Source organism: Crocuta crocuta, unplaced genomic scaffold, assembly GCF_008692635.1.
Source record: "Crocuta crocuta isolate KB4526 unplaced genomic scaffold, BGI_CrCroc_1.0 scaffold131, whole genome shotgun sequence".
NCBI lineage: Eukaryota > Metazoa > Chordata > Mammalia > Carnivora > Hyaenidae > Crocuta > Crocuta crocuta.
The window spans coordinates 15,597,602-15,610,188 of NW_027528977.1; the positions used below are offsets into that span (position 1 = coordinate 15,597,602).

Here is a 12,587-nt window from a genome sequence, read left to right on the forward strand (position 1 = left end):
TTCACACCCTGGGAGTCTGGCGCTATCCCCTAAATGGTACTTTTGTTGTCTTTTTGTTCAAGACAGCAAGCTTCCTCCGGGATCAGAACCGCCTGCCAGCCTCTCTTGATAAACAGCCCACCAGCTCTCTTGGTAGATCAGATGTTTAATGATTAGCCTAACTCATTGTTTATCTAAGTGGCAATTATCACCACAATGAAATAGTATTTTAACTGCAGGGGGAGCATTACAGCTAGCTCTCAAGTGGAATCTACTGTCTGGGAATGGCCAACAGAGCTTCCCATACACGGAGGAGAGGACCACTTCATCCTGGCTAGCAGATCTCCATGTCTGAGATGCCATCATCAGATGCTGCTCCAAAGACCTAAGGAAATGTGCCCCAGAGAAGTGTATGGTCCCAATCCTCTCAACTGAGGCTCAATGGCCCAGCAAAATATGAAAGTGCGGCCTGTGCTTCTAAAGCGTAACAGCCTAGAGTCAGTGGAGTTTGTGAAGCAACCTCACCACCGCAGGAGCAAATCTCAACAGGTTCGATTCAAGGAAGATGGGACCAGTAAGACTCCACCTGGCCTAGCTGAGGCTGACGTCCAGACTTCTGAGGACCCAGCAGCGATGGGCAAGACTCAAGCCTCCAGGCACCATCACCTCCCCACTTACTCACTCTCCTTCCCCAGATCCCAGAAGGCAGGGGGCTTTCGGAACATTGCGATCCAAACCTCCCCCAGTCTCAGGAAGCACTTCCCAGTTTTCAAAAGGAAGAGACTCACAGCCAGCAAGTCCCTGGTAGAAATGCCTACAGCATCCCAAAGTGCCATCCAGCTCAACGGCAACCTCTCTGAACAGGACATTGTGTCCTCTGACCTTGCCTACTTAAGACTGGCTCAGCATCTTGAGGATGGGCCTCGAAGGGTCAAAGTGTCTCATCCATTTCCTCCTAGAATGTCCAAGGTGCAAAGCAATGGGCCTATTAGCATATGCTTGGAAGCAGGGGCTTGGAGGGCCTCAGAGAAAGCAACTGCTGCCATTCAGGTCCCCGATGATATTTACCACAGTCCTACCTGGGCAGCTAGGAAGTCCACTTTCAGCTCAGACAGGTCAGGTGATATAAGCAACTCCATACATCCTTTGGTTGACATGTGTCCAGGTGATGGCAGAACAGTACCACTGTCAGATTCAGAAAGGTCCCCTTCCTGCTCAAATGCCACCAGCGATGCCAGCCACATGCCAGGCATAAGGAAACTTAATCCTGAACTGCTTTTGCCCAAAGACAACTCTGATGACAAAGACCTTGGACCATTGTCATCTCGGTCGAAGGAAACATGTGTTCCCTCACCTCCACGGACTCATCGCTCCCCCTCACCAGGCTCCCACAGCCAGCCTGCCCATCCGGGAGGGGCTTCAGACTGCTCTTCATCGAGTAACAATCACCAGGATCTGCTGTCACCCAAAATTAACAGTGTGTCAAAATCTGTCCCCGTGTGTCAGGAGCAGATGGCAAAGAACCCCACCCAGTCAGACACCCTGGACTTTCAAAACTGTTCAGGAAACAGTCACCTCCCATCTCCTCTTCCGAGGAGGGAGACCACACTTCACAGCAGCAGAGAGACTGGTGGGATTAATCCAATTCACCTGGCACGGGGAGAGCTCTGTGATCTCCAAGGCAGGCTGCAGTCCGTGGAGGAATCTCTTCACTCGAACCAAGAAAAGATTAAAGTCCTTCTGAATGTAATTCAAGACTTGGAGAAAGCTCGAGCTCTCACAGAAGGGTAAGGTGAATTTTTTTTTTTTATATTGAAAACTACTGGGTTAAGTCATTTGCCAAGACAGGGGCAGAGAGAGAGCATTGGTTTCCATTAATGTCTCCAAAAGTCTTTTGAGGCCGTACGTTTTCCCCAAATCATAACCGGTGGCCTCTCTTTGTTGCAGATGGGTTTCATTCATTTCTAGGCTTTCGTGGATTTCCATTGCTATTTGTGTTTTGTCCCCCGATACCAACAGACTGGAGAAAGGGGGGCAATGAAACAACAGGGTCAAAATTTATTTTTATAAAGAGAGGGGGCCAGTTAATGATGGGAAAAGATGATAGCACACAGGTACCCCCACTCCATCCTCTTAGCAAGTTGCTGTATTTGCACAGTATTTTAGTTATTTGTGTTTGTTTCAAAGGACTTGAGGGTACTATTGACCTTCCCTTCCACTACCCACTTTAATGGATCTGGCCAGTCCATTACTGATCTGCTAAGTAGAACCTGAAACGAGATCACAATATTGCAAAGAGGAAAGAAGTCAGAAAATACTTTCCTGGGTGACTCAGCACCAGTCTGGGAAGGGGGGAGGCAGTCGTTTGTTTAGGTGTGGAATGCTTGTCCTTCGAAAAAGTTCTCCCTAAAGACTGAGTTGAAGGAATGGCCAAAGCTAATCAGCAAAAGGATAGAAGAGAGAAGTAATTAACTGGCATTTGCTGATATGAATCAGAACCAACATTGCCTTATAAGAGAGAAGCAGTGCGGTGATAGAGATGCACTGAACGACATGGTCAGAAGTTTTAATAATCTCACCCCTTCTACTCATTTACAAACCGTTTCCCTACCTATCGCGTGGGGGTAAGAGTAACTGACTATTCTCTTGGGCTTGTTGTCAGCATGAGGAAAACCTCAGATATGAAAGGGCTTAAACATTTATCATGCCTTCTAGAAACGTGAGGTCCTAGTATCCTGGGTTTCTTGTTTCTTTATTTGTCATGCAACTCCAGAACGTTGCTTTTACCAAAGAGAGGGGCAATGCTATGCTGTAGGAAACCAGTATCTAGAATGTGTGCATGCCGCGGGGCTTCTGCCCACAGATTTATCCAGAAAATGCTCTGTCTTGCAGGCGCAACTTTTATCGGACTGGCCAAGATCTCAACAACTGCAGGACCTGCCAGAACACGGCATGCATCATATACAGGTACCTGGCCACAACCGCAGCCTGCTCTGTAGAACACAGAAGCTGTGGGGGCCACAGAACAAACACCCTTGTAAACTCTCTTAGATGCGGAAAGTCAAGTGAGAGGCAAAGACAGGAGGCCTTGGAATGCCTGAGAATTTTGAAAAAAAAAACCAAAGTGTTTAATTAGAAAATGTTAACATCTGGTTCCAAGGCAAACATTGCTCTGCTTCCTTACAATAAGGTCTATGAGCAAATCCTTTGAAGCACCCTACATTCAGTACGCACTAGGTATAGGCACCGCACTCAGCTCTGCATGCATATTTGTATCTCATTTCACAATTGCACCTTGTGAGGCATTGTTAATGTCCTCAGGGAAGTTAAGCTATTTGACCCAGCTTGCATTAAACATTTTCAGAGAACAGAAGGGGTCAGACTCAGGACGCAAATCCAGATCTTTCTGATGACAAGCCCTATGACCTCAATTATTCTACACTCTGCCTCTTCCTCAACAGTAGCAGTCACCTGCCAAGCATGCACTATGTGTCAAGAATCGAGCTAAGCACTTTGTGTTCATTACTAAGTACATCATTTCCCTCTGGCAGAGGATAAGGTTGCTGCAATAAAGTATATTTTTGAAAGTGGTCAATGGGGAAAATCATATAGTGGTAAGTACACTAAACTTGAAGTCAAAATCGCCAAGTTTGATGGGTGCTAAATTACCTGGGGCTCAGTTGCCTCATCTATGGAGTGGGAACAATGATCCCTATTAAGCGTTGCTGTGAGGAGGAAGTAAGATCAGATATGTGCAAGGCTTTTGTAACTGCAAACTTCTGTACAAATTCAAGGGCTTATGACTGTTATTACTAGAAAGATCAATACCCCCTTAACTGGAAGTCCACTTTTGGTGGCACAGTAGAAAAGTGGTCAAATGCAGTCATTTCAGTTGATGGCATCTAATTTTGTTTGACTAAACTATACAGTTTTGCTCTCTCTCTATTACTTTTCTATCTCAGAGGAGAAAGGCAGAGAGAGCCTGAGCAAATTGAAGCCCATTGTGTTGCCAGTGGCTTTTTAAAATCTCTCATTCTCTATAACAGAATTCTGAGACTTCCTCCTAACAAGGGATTGAGGGTGGGCAGAGGGGTAGTGGAACAGGAAGTCAGGAGGCCCCTACACCTAGACAGGGCCTTGGGCATTTTTAAGTGTACTTTACATATCCCTTCTTAAGCAAATTTTCTAATCACTAGGACAAAAATTATCAAATGTCTAGGGGCGCCTGGACGGCTCATTTGTTAAGCTTCCCACTCTTGATTTTGGCTCAGGTTATGATCTTACAGTTTGTGAGTTCGAGCCTCACCTCTAGCTCTGTGCTGTCAGTGCTTGGGATTCTCTCTCTCCCTCCTTCTCTCTCTCTCTCTCTCTGCCCCTCCCCAATTTGTTCTCTCTCTCTCTCAAAATAAATAAACAAACATAAAAAAATTATCAAATGTCTAGACATTTAGGAAGGATACAAAACTATTCATCATAAACAAGAATTATTTTTAACTAACCTCCATTTAAATATTGGATAATCTCTTTTTTTTCCCCCAGCAGCAGATGATGTATTTTCTACTATCTTAATATGACTTTTTATTTAGCTCTGTAAGTGAAAAGGACAAGTGGTTATTTCCTAATCTACTGTGAGTTGCATAGCCTGGCCTTGGGCAAAGCATTTCTGGCCTCTGGGTTTCCTCATCTGAAAAATGAGGGCCTTTAATTAGATGGTCCCTATGGTCCCTTTCAGTTCTGACATTCTGATATTTTATGCTTAATTGAAAGTGGCAATATTTGGCTAAACTATGACCTTCCAACAAGTCTGAGAATGTTTGCATTTTTTTAGTACTCACTTCAAACATCCCAAGCAAACATTCTAAATTAAGTTACACCCCTGAATGGGTTAGCAAATCATCATACACACATCCCTTTCCAGTTTTTCAACAACAGTCAGTACATGCATCCATCCCTTATTACCATTCAAAAGCAGACCACTCTCCCAGACACTATCCACAGTCTTGTATCTAGGCTATCGCAAAGGAAAGGGCAATTAATTTGATGAAAGCAAAAAGATCAGAACAACATCTCTGTCAGAGTAACAGTGGGAAGATGAGAGTTGTCAATTTTTTGTTAACATTTCAAATGACTTCAAACCTTGTGTTGTGTCCTGGAAAGTCAAATCTTACAAAGTAATGAATAAGTGATGTGAAATATGCATCCTTGGGCCTTGTTAAGCTGCAGTCTCCCTCCCTGATGATGGATGTACCTAAAGCACGTGGGCGCCTGCTGGGTTGCCTGCTGGGTCATCTTCTATGGAGATGCTGCTGCTAAGTTAGCAACACATAAGGTTTTCCAAGTGACTCCATCAGCCAAAGGCTATGGCTGTGCTGCTTGCTTCTATCAAGACATGCGAGGTCACCAGTTCTATCCCACTCATTCTCCCTGCTCTAAGGGCCTTCTGGGTGCCCCCACCGCACGTCTCCTTGGCCTTCTTACCATGGATAATTCTGGCAGACCCTTCTTACCAAGGTGTACAGCACTAACACCAGTGCTTACAGATTCCATGCATAGCTCTCAGGGGCTTCTCTACAGCAGGCAGAATGGACTCTTTGGAAGTGTGACTGCCATTGGTACCAACGCAAGAGTGTGGGAATTGCCCCTAGATGCCTCAAGCTGGTTGGAGGCTGTTTAGTCCACAGTCACTCTCCTCACCTCTCCTCAGTATTAATCCCAGGACAAGTTACTCAAAGGATTGGGTGAATGCCACCTGCGATACCAACATTAGATAACACTGAATTACCTGGTGAGAAGGTTGTCCTTTTTTCAAATTTATTTCAATCCTTCTGATTTTCTGGGGTGGGGGGTTGAATTTGGTAACTAGAATATCTTCAGAGCCTTTCTAATGCTTGCTTATCACACGTCTTTGCCAAGAGAGAGCAGCTCTCAGGTTCATAGCCAAAGACAAACAACAGCATCCAGCCAGGAGGTAATTGCTTTATATTTTTTACTTAAGTTTTTAACTTTGAAAACTAGTCCCCCTATATATTCATTGTAAGTGATACAGGTCTCCATTTTCAGAAGTGATATTACTTGTGTAAATGTTCAAGTTTAAGAAGTGAATTGATTTCGAGAGGAAAAGAAACTTAAGTAAATAATTGTGCAGATGGTGCAGGGAGTTTCACAAAGCCCTTGAAGGTGGTGCATGAAGGATGAAGTTTGGGAAACGCTGTCCTAAGGGATAAGCTCCTTTTCCTCTTCTCAAGGGCCTGGGGTCCCTCCATGCCACATCCCTCTTCCATCCCTCACCTGCTCTCCGCTTTTCTAGCACTTCATCTTCACGACCACAGCCACTCTAAAAACAATCACAGTGCCTCTTTGGAGGTCTTTGGCTACACCAATGATGATGCATTTATTTTCTGTATGTAGATCCCAGGAAAAATAGCTGCTTGGTTCAAGTTGTAAAATGTCTCAGATGTTTTAAGGAAAAGAACAGAAAGTCTTCCTCAGAAAAAAATTCTCTCCTCCCACCTCAGGGTGTTGCTTAGGATATGGAAACAGAGTTCAGGCTACACATTTACCATTCGAAATGGCTAAAGGGAGAGGTTGGCCACGTAGGGCTTGAAAGGTGCTGGAGAGCAGAGAACAGCAGGGGACCTGCTGTTTGGGTGGGAGACTACCTGGATGGCTGCCTCCTGCCTCCTCTACTCATCCTTAGCCTCTCTGCATGGCTTTCACTGCACTCGTGGGTCCGAAGTTTATTTCTGTGACCCTACCTTTCCCTCCCCTTCCATGAGCTTGTTGTCTCTCTGTCTCGCTCTCTGTCTCTCTGTGTGTTTACCTATGGATATTTCCACATTAGTATCTCAAAACCACGTCAAATTCACCATTTATCAAATGCACTCTTTATGTTCTCCTACAAAATTCATTTTCTTCCTATTATTTCTTTTGCTCAACACCATTGACCATGGCTTCATAAACTATAGTCCCCACTGCCTCACTCTTCTCCCTCACAACACACATCAAATGGGCTACGAGCTCTCCTTGCTAAATCCATCCCCTTTAGCTTCAGCCCCTCTGACTCTGGTCAAGGCTCTCATCATTTGTCACTTGAATGCTACCTCGTCTTTTTGCCATTGGTCCCTTTTGCTCCATCCCAAGTAATCCTCCACATAGATTGCTAAATTACCCAAAAAGTAAAATCTTAATATGTCACTCCCCTGCTAGACAATCTTGTCCTGGTTCCTGCTGTTGCATTTAGCTAATTTTTCAAGGCCCTTTGAATGTGATACTAACCATCTCACCTGCTGGGTCTCCTATTTCTCCCCAACCACAGGGGACCGGGCTAGCCTCAAATATTGTGTATTCTATGACAAGTTGGTGCCTTTGCGTAAGTCTCTTCATTTCCTGGAATGCCTTTTCCGGCCTGCTTTGTCTGGGAATTTCCTCACGTTGTTCCTCTGGATAACCTTACATTCCTTTCTGTGGAGGGCCCCATGGCATGCATGTCCCCCTGCTGTGCCATTTATCCTACTGCATTGCGATGTAGTGTTGATGAGTTTCTTTCCTTCAGTAAATGGCTAATATCTCAAAGTTGTCAGCCAGTGTCTAATTCAGAGTTGGTGTTCAGTAGATACTTGTCAAAAAAGGGAATGGCTGTATTGACTGGGGCAAGGATAAAAAGCAGTGGTGCATTTGAGATAGTTATTTAGATTGCCCAAAAGCAGTGCCATTATTAACATTTGTGTGTGGCCCTACCCTTGGTTAAGTAATGAAATGTTCTTATTAGGGAAGGAAGGCTTCTAGGCAGCAGGTCCTCAGTAGATATTTTTGAACTGAGTCATACAACTGAATGTAGTACTGAGGTTGTCAATTTTCAAATACCTGGAATGCTACATGCTCTCAACAAGATGGAACCTAATCAAATCTTCCTTTGATGACTCAGAGAGCTTGTTGCAATTTCACAGGACATTGAGAGCCTCGTTCATCATGGCCATCCGATATCACTGCCCAGTACTTCTGTACTGGCTGTGGAGAAAAAAAAAAAAAAAAAAAAAAAAAAAAAAAAAAAAACAAANTGATTTGTGGCAAACCACAAATCTCCCTCCATGCTTCAATATCTCCCTTCTCTGGTATCTGACCTGCCCCAATAATCTCAAGGAGACTAAGACATTAGAGATCTGTGGTCTCTCTTGGTAAAATATCAAAACCCAATGTGGTGAGCAGAATAATGACCCCGCAAGATCCACATTCTAATTCCTGGACCCTGTCAATATGTTACCTCATGTGGCAAAATGGACTTTGCCGATGTGATTAAGGATCTTGGGATGGGATGAGTGTCCTGGATTGGCCAGGTGGGCCCAATTTAATCATAAAGATCCCTATAAAGGGAAGAGGGAAACAGGAGATACAGAGTCAGAGAAGATATGACAAAGGAAGCAGAGGGTGAAGAGAGGTAATGACAAGCAGAGAATGTGGACAGCCTCTGAAAGGTGGAAAAAGCAAGGGACAGACCTCTCACAGAGCCTTCAGAAGGAACAGAGCTCTGCTGACACCATGACTTACAGTTCTGGGGACTTCTGATCTCCGGAAGTCTGAGAGTACTGTTGGTGTTGTTTGTAACCACTACATGTGTGGTGATTTGCTTCAGCAGCAATAATAATACAACCAGATTAAACCCTTATGATACACAAACTACTCACATCTAACTGGAGGTCAGTTTATTTGACTTTGTTTTTTTTTGATGAGTTTTACAACTATGACAGCTAGCTGAGGTCAGGGATCCGCTGGGAAGAAGATCAGGGGATAGAAATAAGAGAGTTTCTATTATTACTTGTCATTATAAATACAAGTTTTTTTGTTCTCATTTGTAATCCTCACAACCATGTGAGAGAGATAAAAATGCTCCCATTTTGTAGATGAAGTAACTGAGGCTCAGGTATTTGCACAGTACTCAGATTAGACAATTGGGAACCAGTGAGTGAGGCAGGCTCATATTTACTCTGAAGCTAGTGATGACAAGATTGGGATGCTGTTCTAGGAACTGCTGCCTAGATTCCACAGCATGTCACCTTCGGAGTCAGACCTATTTGAGGAGTGTCAGCAGAGTGTTACATGGCTGAGTTCTCCTCAGCTAAGTGCATCATGAGGGCTTGTTTTGAAGATGCAGACCTTCGACTGTGTTCTCAAACGGTGATCATGGACCACCTGTATGTCAGACTCCTGGGTATATGTGAATGCTGGTTGCTGGTCTTCACCCCCAAACCTGCAGAAGAGGGATGGGGTAGAGGATGGGAGTCTGCAGTTACAGCAAGCTTCCTGGGAAGGTCTGATCCCAATATAGCTTGAGAGTCATTCAGTTAGATAAAATCAGGGTCTTGAAAAGAGAGGGTGGCAATTGATTTACTAGACACTTTGTGACAAACAGCTTACATGTCCTTGAATAGAAAATTATTGCTAATAAAAGAGCCCAGTAAGTAGTTTTGGTCTTAAATGCATCATTGGAAAGATGACTTACCTTTCCAATTATAGGTTTAGGTGGTTATATACAGACCTAACTAGGGGGTGAAGTGAGGGTGGATGCAATGGGAAAGTAAGAGGATGTCAGGGGGCTTACTCATAGAGTAAGGGGAACTTTTGTGGGCCTCCTGTTCCCACTGAAAAAGGAAAATTAGTCTCTGTCAGTTCACTTTGAGGTCCAGGCTTGCCTTATGCATTACTTCGGAGATTTATTTGTAGTCACTCCTTCCTGCTACATCTCCCAGCTCCTTAGGCCTCATCTGAGATCGGGAATGAAATGGCAATCCCTGCCACCTTCCTCCTCCAGTTAAGGCTAAGACCAATTAAAGTCTAATTCTGCCCCCAAGCCAAGAGCCCAAATGCTAGGAACTATCCTCTGGTGAGTCCTGGAAGAGCAATCCCAAACTCTAGGTAGGGTGGGTGTGCAAAGTGCTGCCCAGCACCACCACCTCCTCTTTAGGAGAGGGGTGGAGTCACCCCATGCTCGTGAACCAGGTAAGATGCATGACATTGAATGCCAAAAGCCTCCACCACCATTTCCTCAAGCTCCACAGACGACAGGCTGCATTTTCACCATTATTGATTCCTCCATGGTTACAGCTCCTTCTGAACCAGACAGAGATGTTAAGGAAATTCAAAAGGAGATCGCAGCAAGCACCTCCTTCTATACCTGGCAACCAGCTTCCTCATTCCCAGTGTTTCTCTCTTGCAGTTTTGATATTCAGAGCTCATCTGGAGGAGCCTCTCTGGAACACAGGCCAAAGTCTCACAGCTGTGTGCCCTGCAGGAGAAGCCAGGCCAGGCCTGCACCTTACCAAGGAAAGAGGCTCTGGAGAACTACGTGAGCCACCTAGGGTCATGCACTCAGTGGTGCTGAGCGTCTTCCTGGCATTTCCTTCTGTGGCGAAGCTTTCTGGCCATGAGGCCTTGGCTTGCCACTTAGAGCTATCTACCTACCAGAGAAAAATGCCTTACTTTACTAGAAATGTGGTATGCACCTAGGCCTGTGGGTTTAGTAACCAACTTTCCACTCAAAGTATTTAGTATTTTTCCCTTTGTCTGCCTCTGATGTTCTTCCAGTGTGGAGCTGGGTGAACTGTGAGAGCTTTCTGTGCCATCCAGCCATAATCCTCCCTCTAGACAGCAGTGAAGTCCTCAATGAAAAATTATAAATTCCCCAGCATAAATGTCCTTTCTAGTAAGCACAGATGCACTTGCAGCCCTCACTACAGTTGAGTACAGACTGAGCAGCACTTATTGCAAATGATGGAATGGAAACATCACAGCAATACCATCCAGCTTCCCCCAAACAACTGTCCAAAACATGGCTCAAGCTATGTCTTTAAGAAACAGGCATAGAGTTTGGGGTACAGGTGGAAATTTCTCTGAGCTCCACCAGGTTGATCCCTAAGACATTTGCCTCTAGCCTCTGTTTCTCTCAGTAGCCTTATCCCTTTCTTCTCTGTAGAATGCAAGGAGAAAGTAGGATTTATAGCATCGGCAATTTATCTGAAATAAAAATGAAGCCCTATTTTAATGCATTAATAGCTAAAGAGGCTGAAACATGCCATAAATATAAAATCAATCAAGTTGAGAATTTCACAGGAATAACAAATGGATGGCTGCTGGCGCAGAGGGCACAGTTGACCACAGAATGACCCAATCTTTATTTCTCTGTCAAGTTAATGTAACAATCATTACCATTTGTTGAACCAGGCACAGTGCCAGGTGCTTTGCTAAACACTGGACATGTATCATCTCATTTCGGACCCCCAACAACCCTAAAATGAGGGTATGGATATTGCCACTTAGCAGATGAGGAAACGAAGACTCAGAGGCATTACATGAAGACTTGTCCAAGATTCAATGAAGCCAGAGCTCCAACCGATCCTGTGTTCAGGAGATTTTCCTGCCCCTCTTACCTTTCGACCTTACATAATTGGTTACTATATGTTAAAGTTCTCTGAGAAGACCTGCCCCTTCTGAAGGCCTACGTGAAGGACTTCTTGACACAGAGCCACAGAATGCAGAGCACAGATTTTTTTCATAGACAGTGATCAGTGGTGAAGACTTCTACAGCTTGGCTCTGCTTATTTATATACCAAGAAGAGCACCAGCAATTCTCTGAGGACTCATCAGCAGACAGATGCCCTAGGAGAAGGGGTGCACTTGCCAACTTAATGTGGATGCAAGTTGTGAAGCTTGAAATTACCCTATAAATAATGAGCAAACTAGTCATTAGAAGAAAGTTTGAGGAACAAAATCCCTTCTATGCTGGGACACGGTGTGGAGAGGGATTTGGGAGGGAGAAAACGAACTAAAGCGTCTACTCTCTCAGACTGTGATTCTTCCCCAGAGACACTTTCCAAAGTGGCATGATTTAGCCAAGTGGATAGGAACCAAAATATCTTCACTGATTCCATTGATTCTTACGGCTAATTCCTTAAAAAAGAAAGTTGCACAGGTCAATAAATCTGTGATGCACTTGGGTTCTATGGGAAGAGGGGCCACAGAAGCTCTCTGATGCACAGAGATGACGAAGAGGTGGAGAGGGGTTTGGAAGATGTTTTATCCTCAGGGAGATGCTGTGGATCATTAATTTCTCAGCCAGCTTGCCTGGAGTTTATGGTTTATGGTAGTGGCTTATCACCATTTCTCTTTATAAAAGAGTAAGGCTCACCTGCTGAGAAGGAAGTGCAAAAAGCCCACCGCAGACCTCGGCAGCCTACAGTAGACCCAAGATTGCTGAGCCCCTATATTACCTTGAGCAAGCTACCTCCTAAGGGGTTTCCCATCTTCTCTGGGAATGCAGCATCATGGGCAGAGCTACTCTGCAGTCTAGAAACACTATTACGGGAGTACATGGGTGGCTCAGTCAGTTTAGCATCCAACTCTAGACTTCAGCTCAGGTCATGAATTGAGGAAGACTTCAGCTCAGGTCACAAATTGTGGAATTGAGCCCTGTGTCAGGCTCTGCACTAGAAGGGGAGCCTGCTTAAGATTCTCTATCTCCTTTCTCTCTATATCCCTGTCCCTGACTTTTTCTTTCTCTCTCAAATTAAAAAAAAAAAAAAAAAAAAAAAAAAAACCATTACAAATGGTTGGCCAAC

The 12,587-nt window shown here is 44.5% G+C and overlaps 2 protein-coding genes across 2 annotated transcripts in view; one reads left to right on the forward strand and one right to left on the reverse strand.

Moving 5' to 3' along the window:
* Positions 1-12,587, reverse strand: part of DOCK2 (dedicator of cytokinesis 2) — a 415,343-nt gene that overhangs the window by 195,747 nt on the left and 207,009 nt on the right. The gene's annotated exons all lie outside the window — the stretch shown is intronic.
* The window catches only part of INSYN2B (inhibitory synaptic factor family member 2B), an 18,561-nt gene continuing 6,394 nt past the window's right edge, over positions 421-12,587 (forward strand). Inside the window, exons 1-2 of the mRNA XM_077757339.1 lie at positions 421-1,766; positions 2,872-2,946. Coding sequence (XP_077613465.1) covers positions 421-1,766; positions 2,872-2,946 — 1,421 coding nt within the window. The remainder of the gene's footprint in view (positions 1,767-2,871; positions 2,947-12,587) is intronic.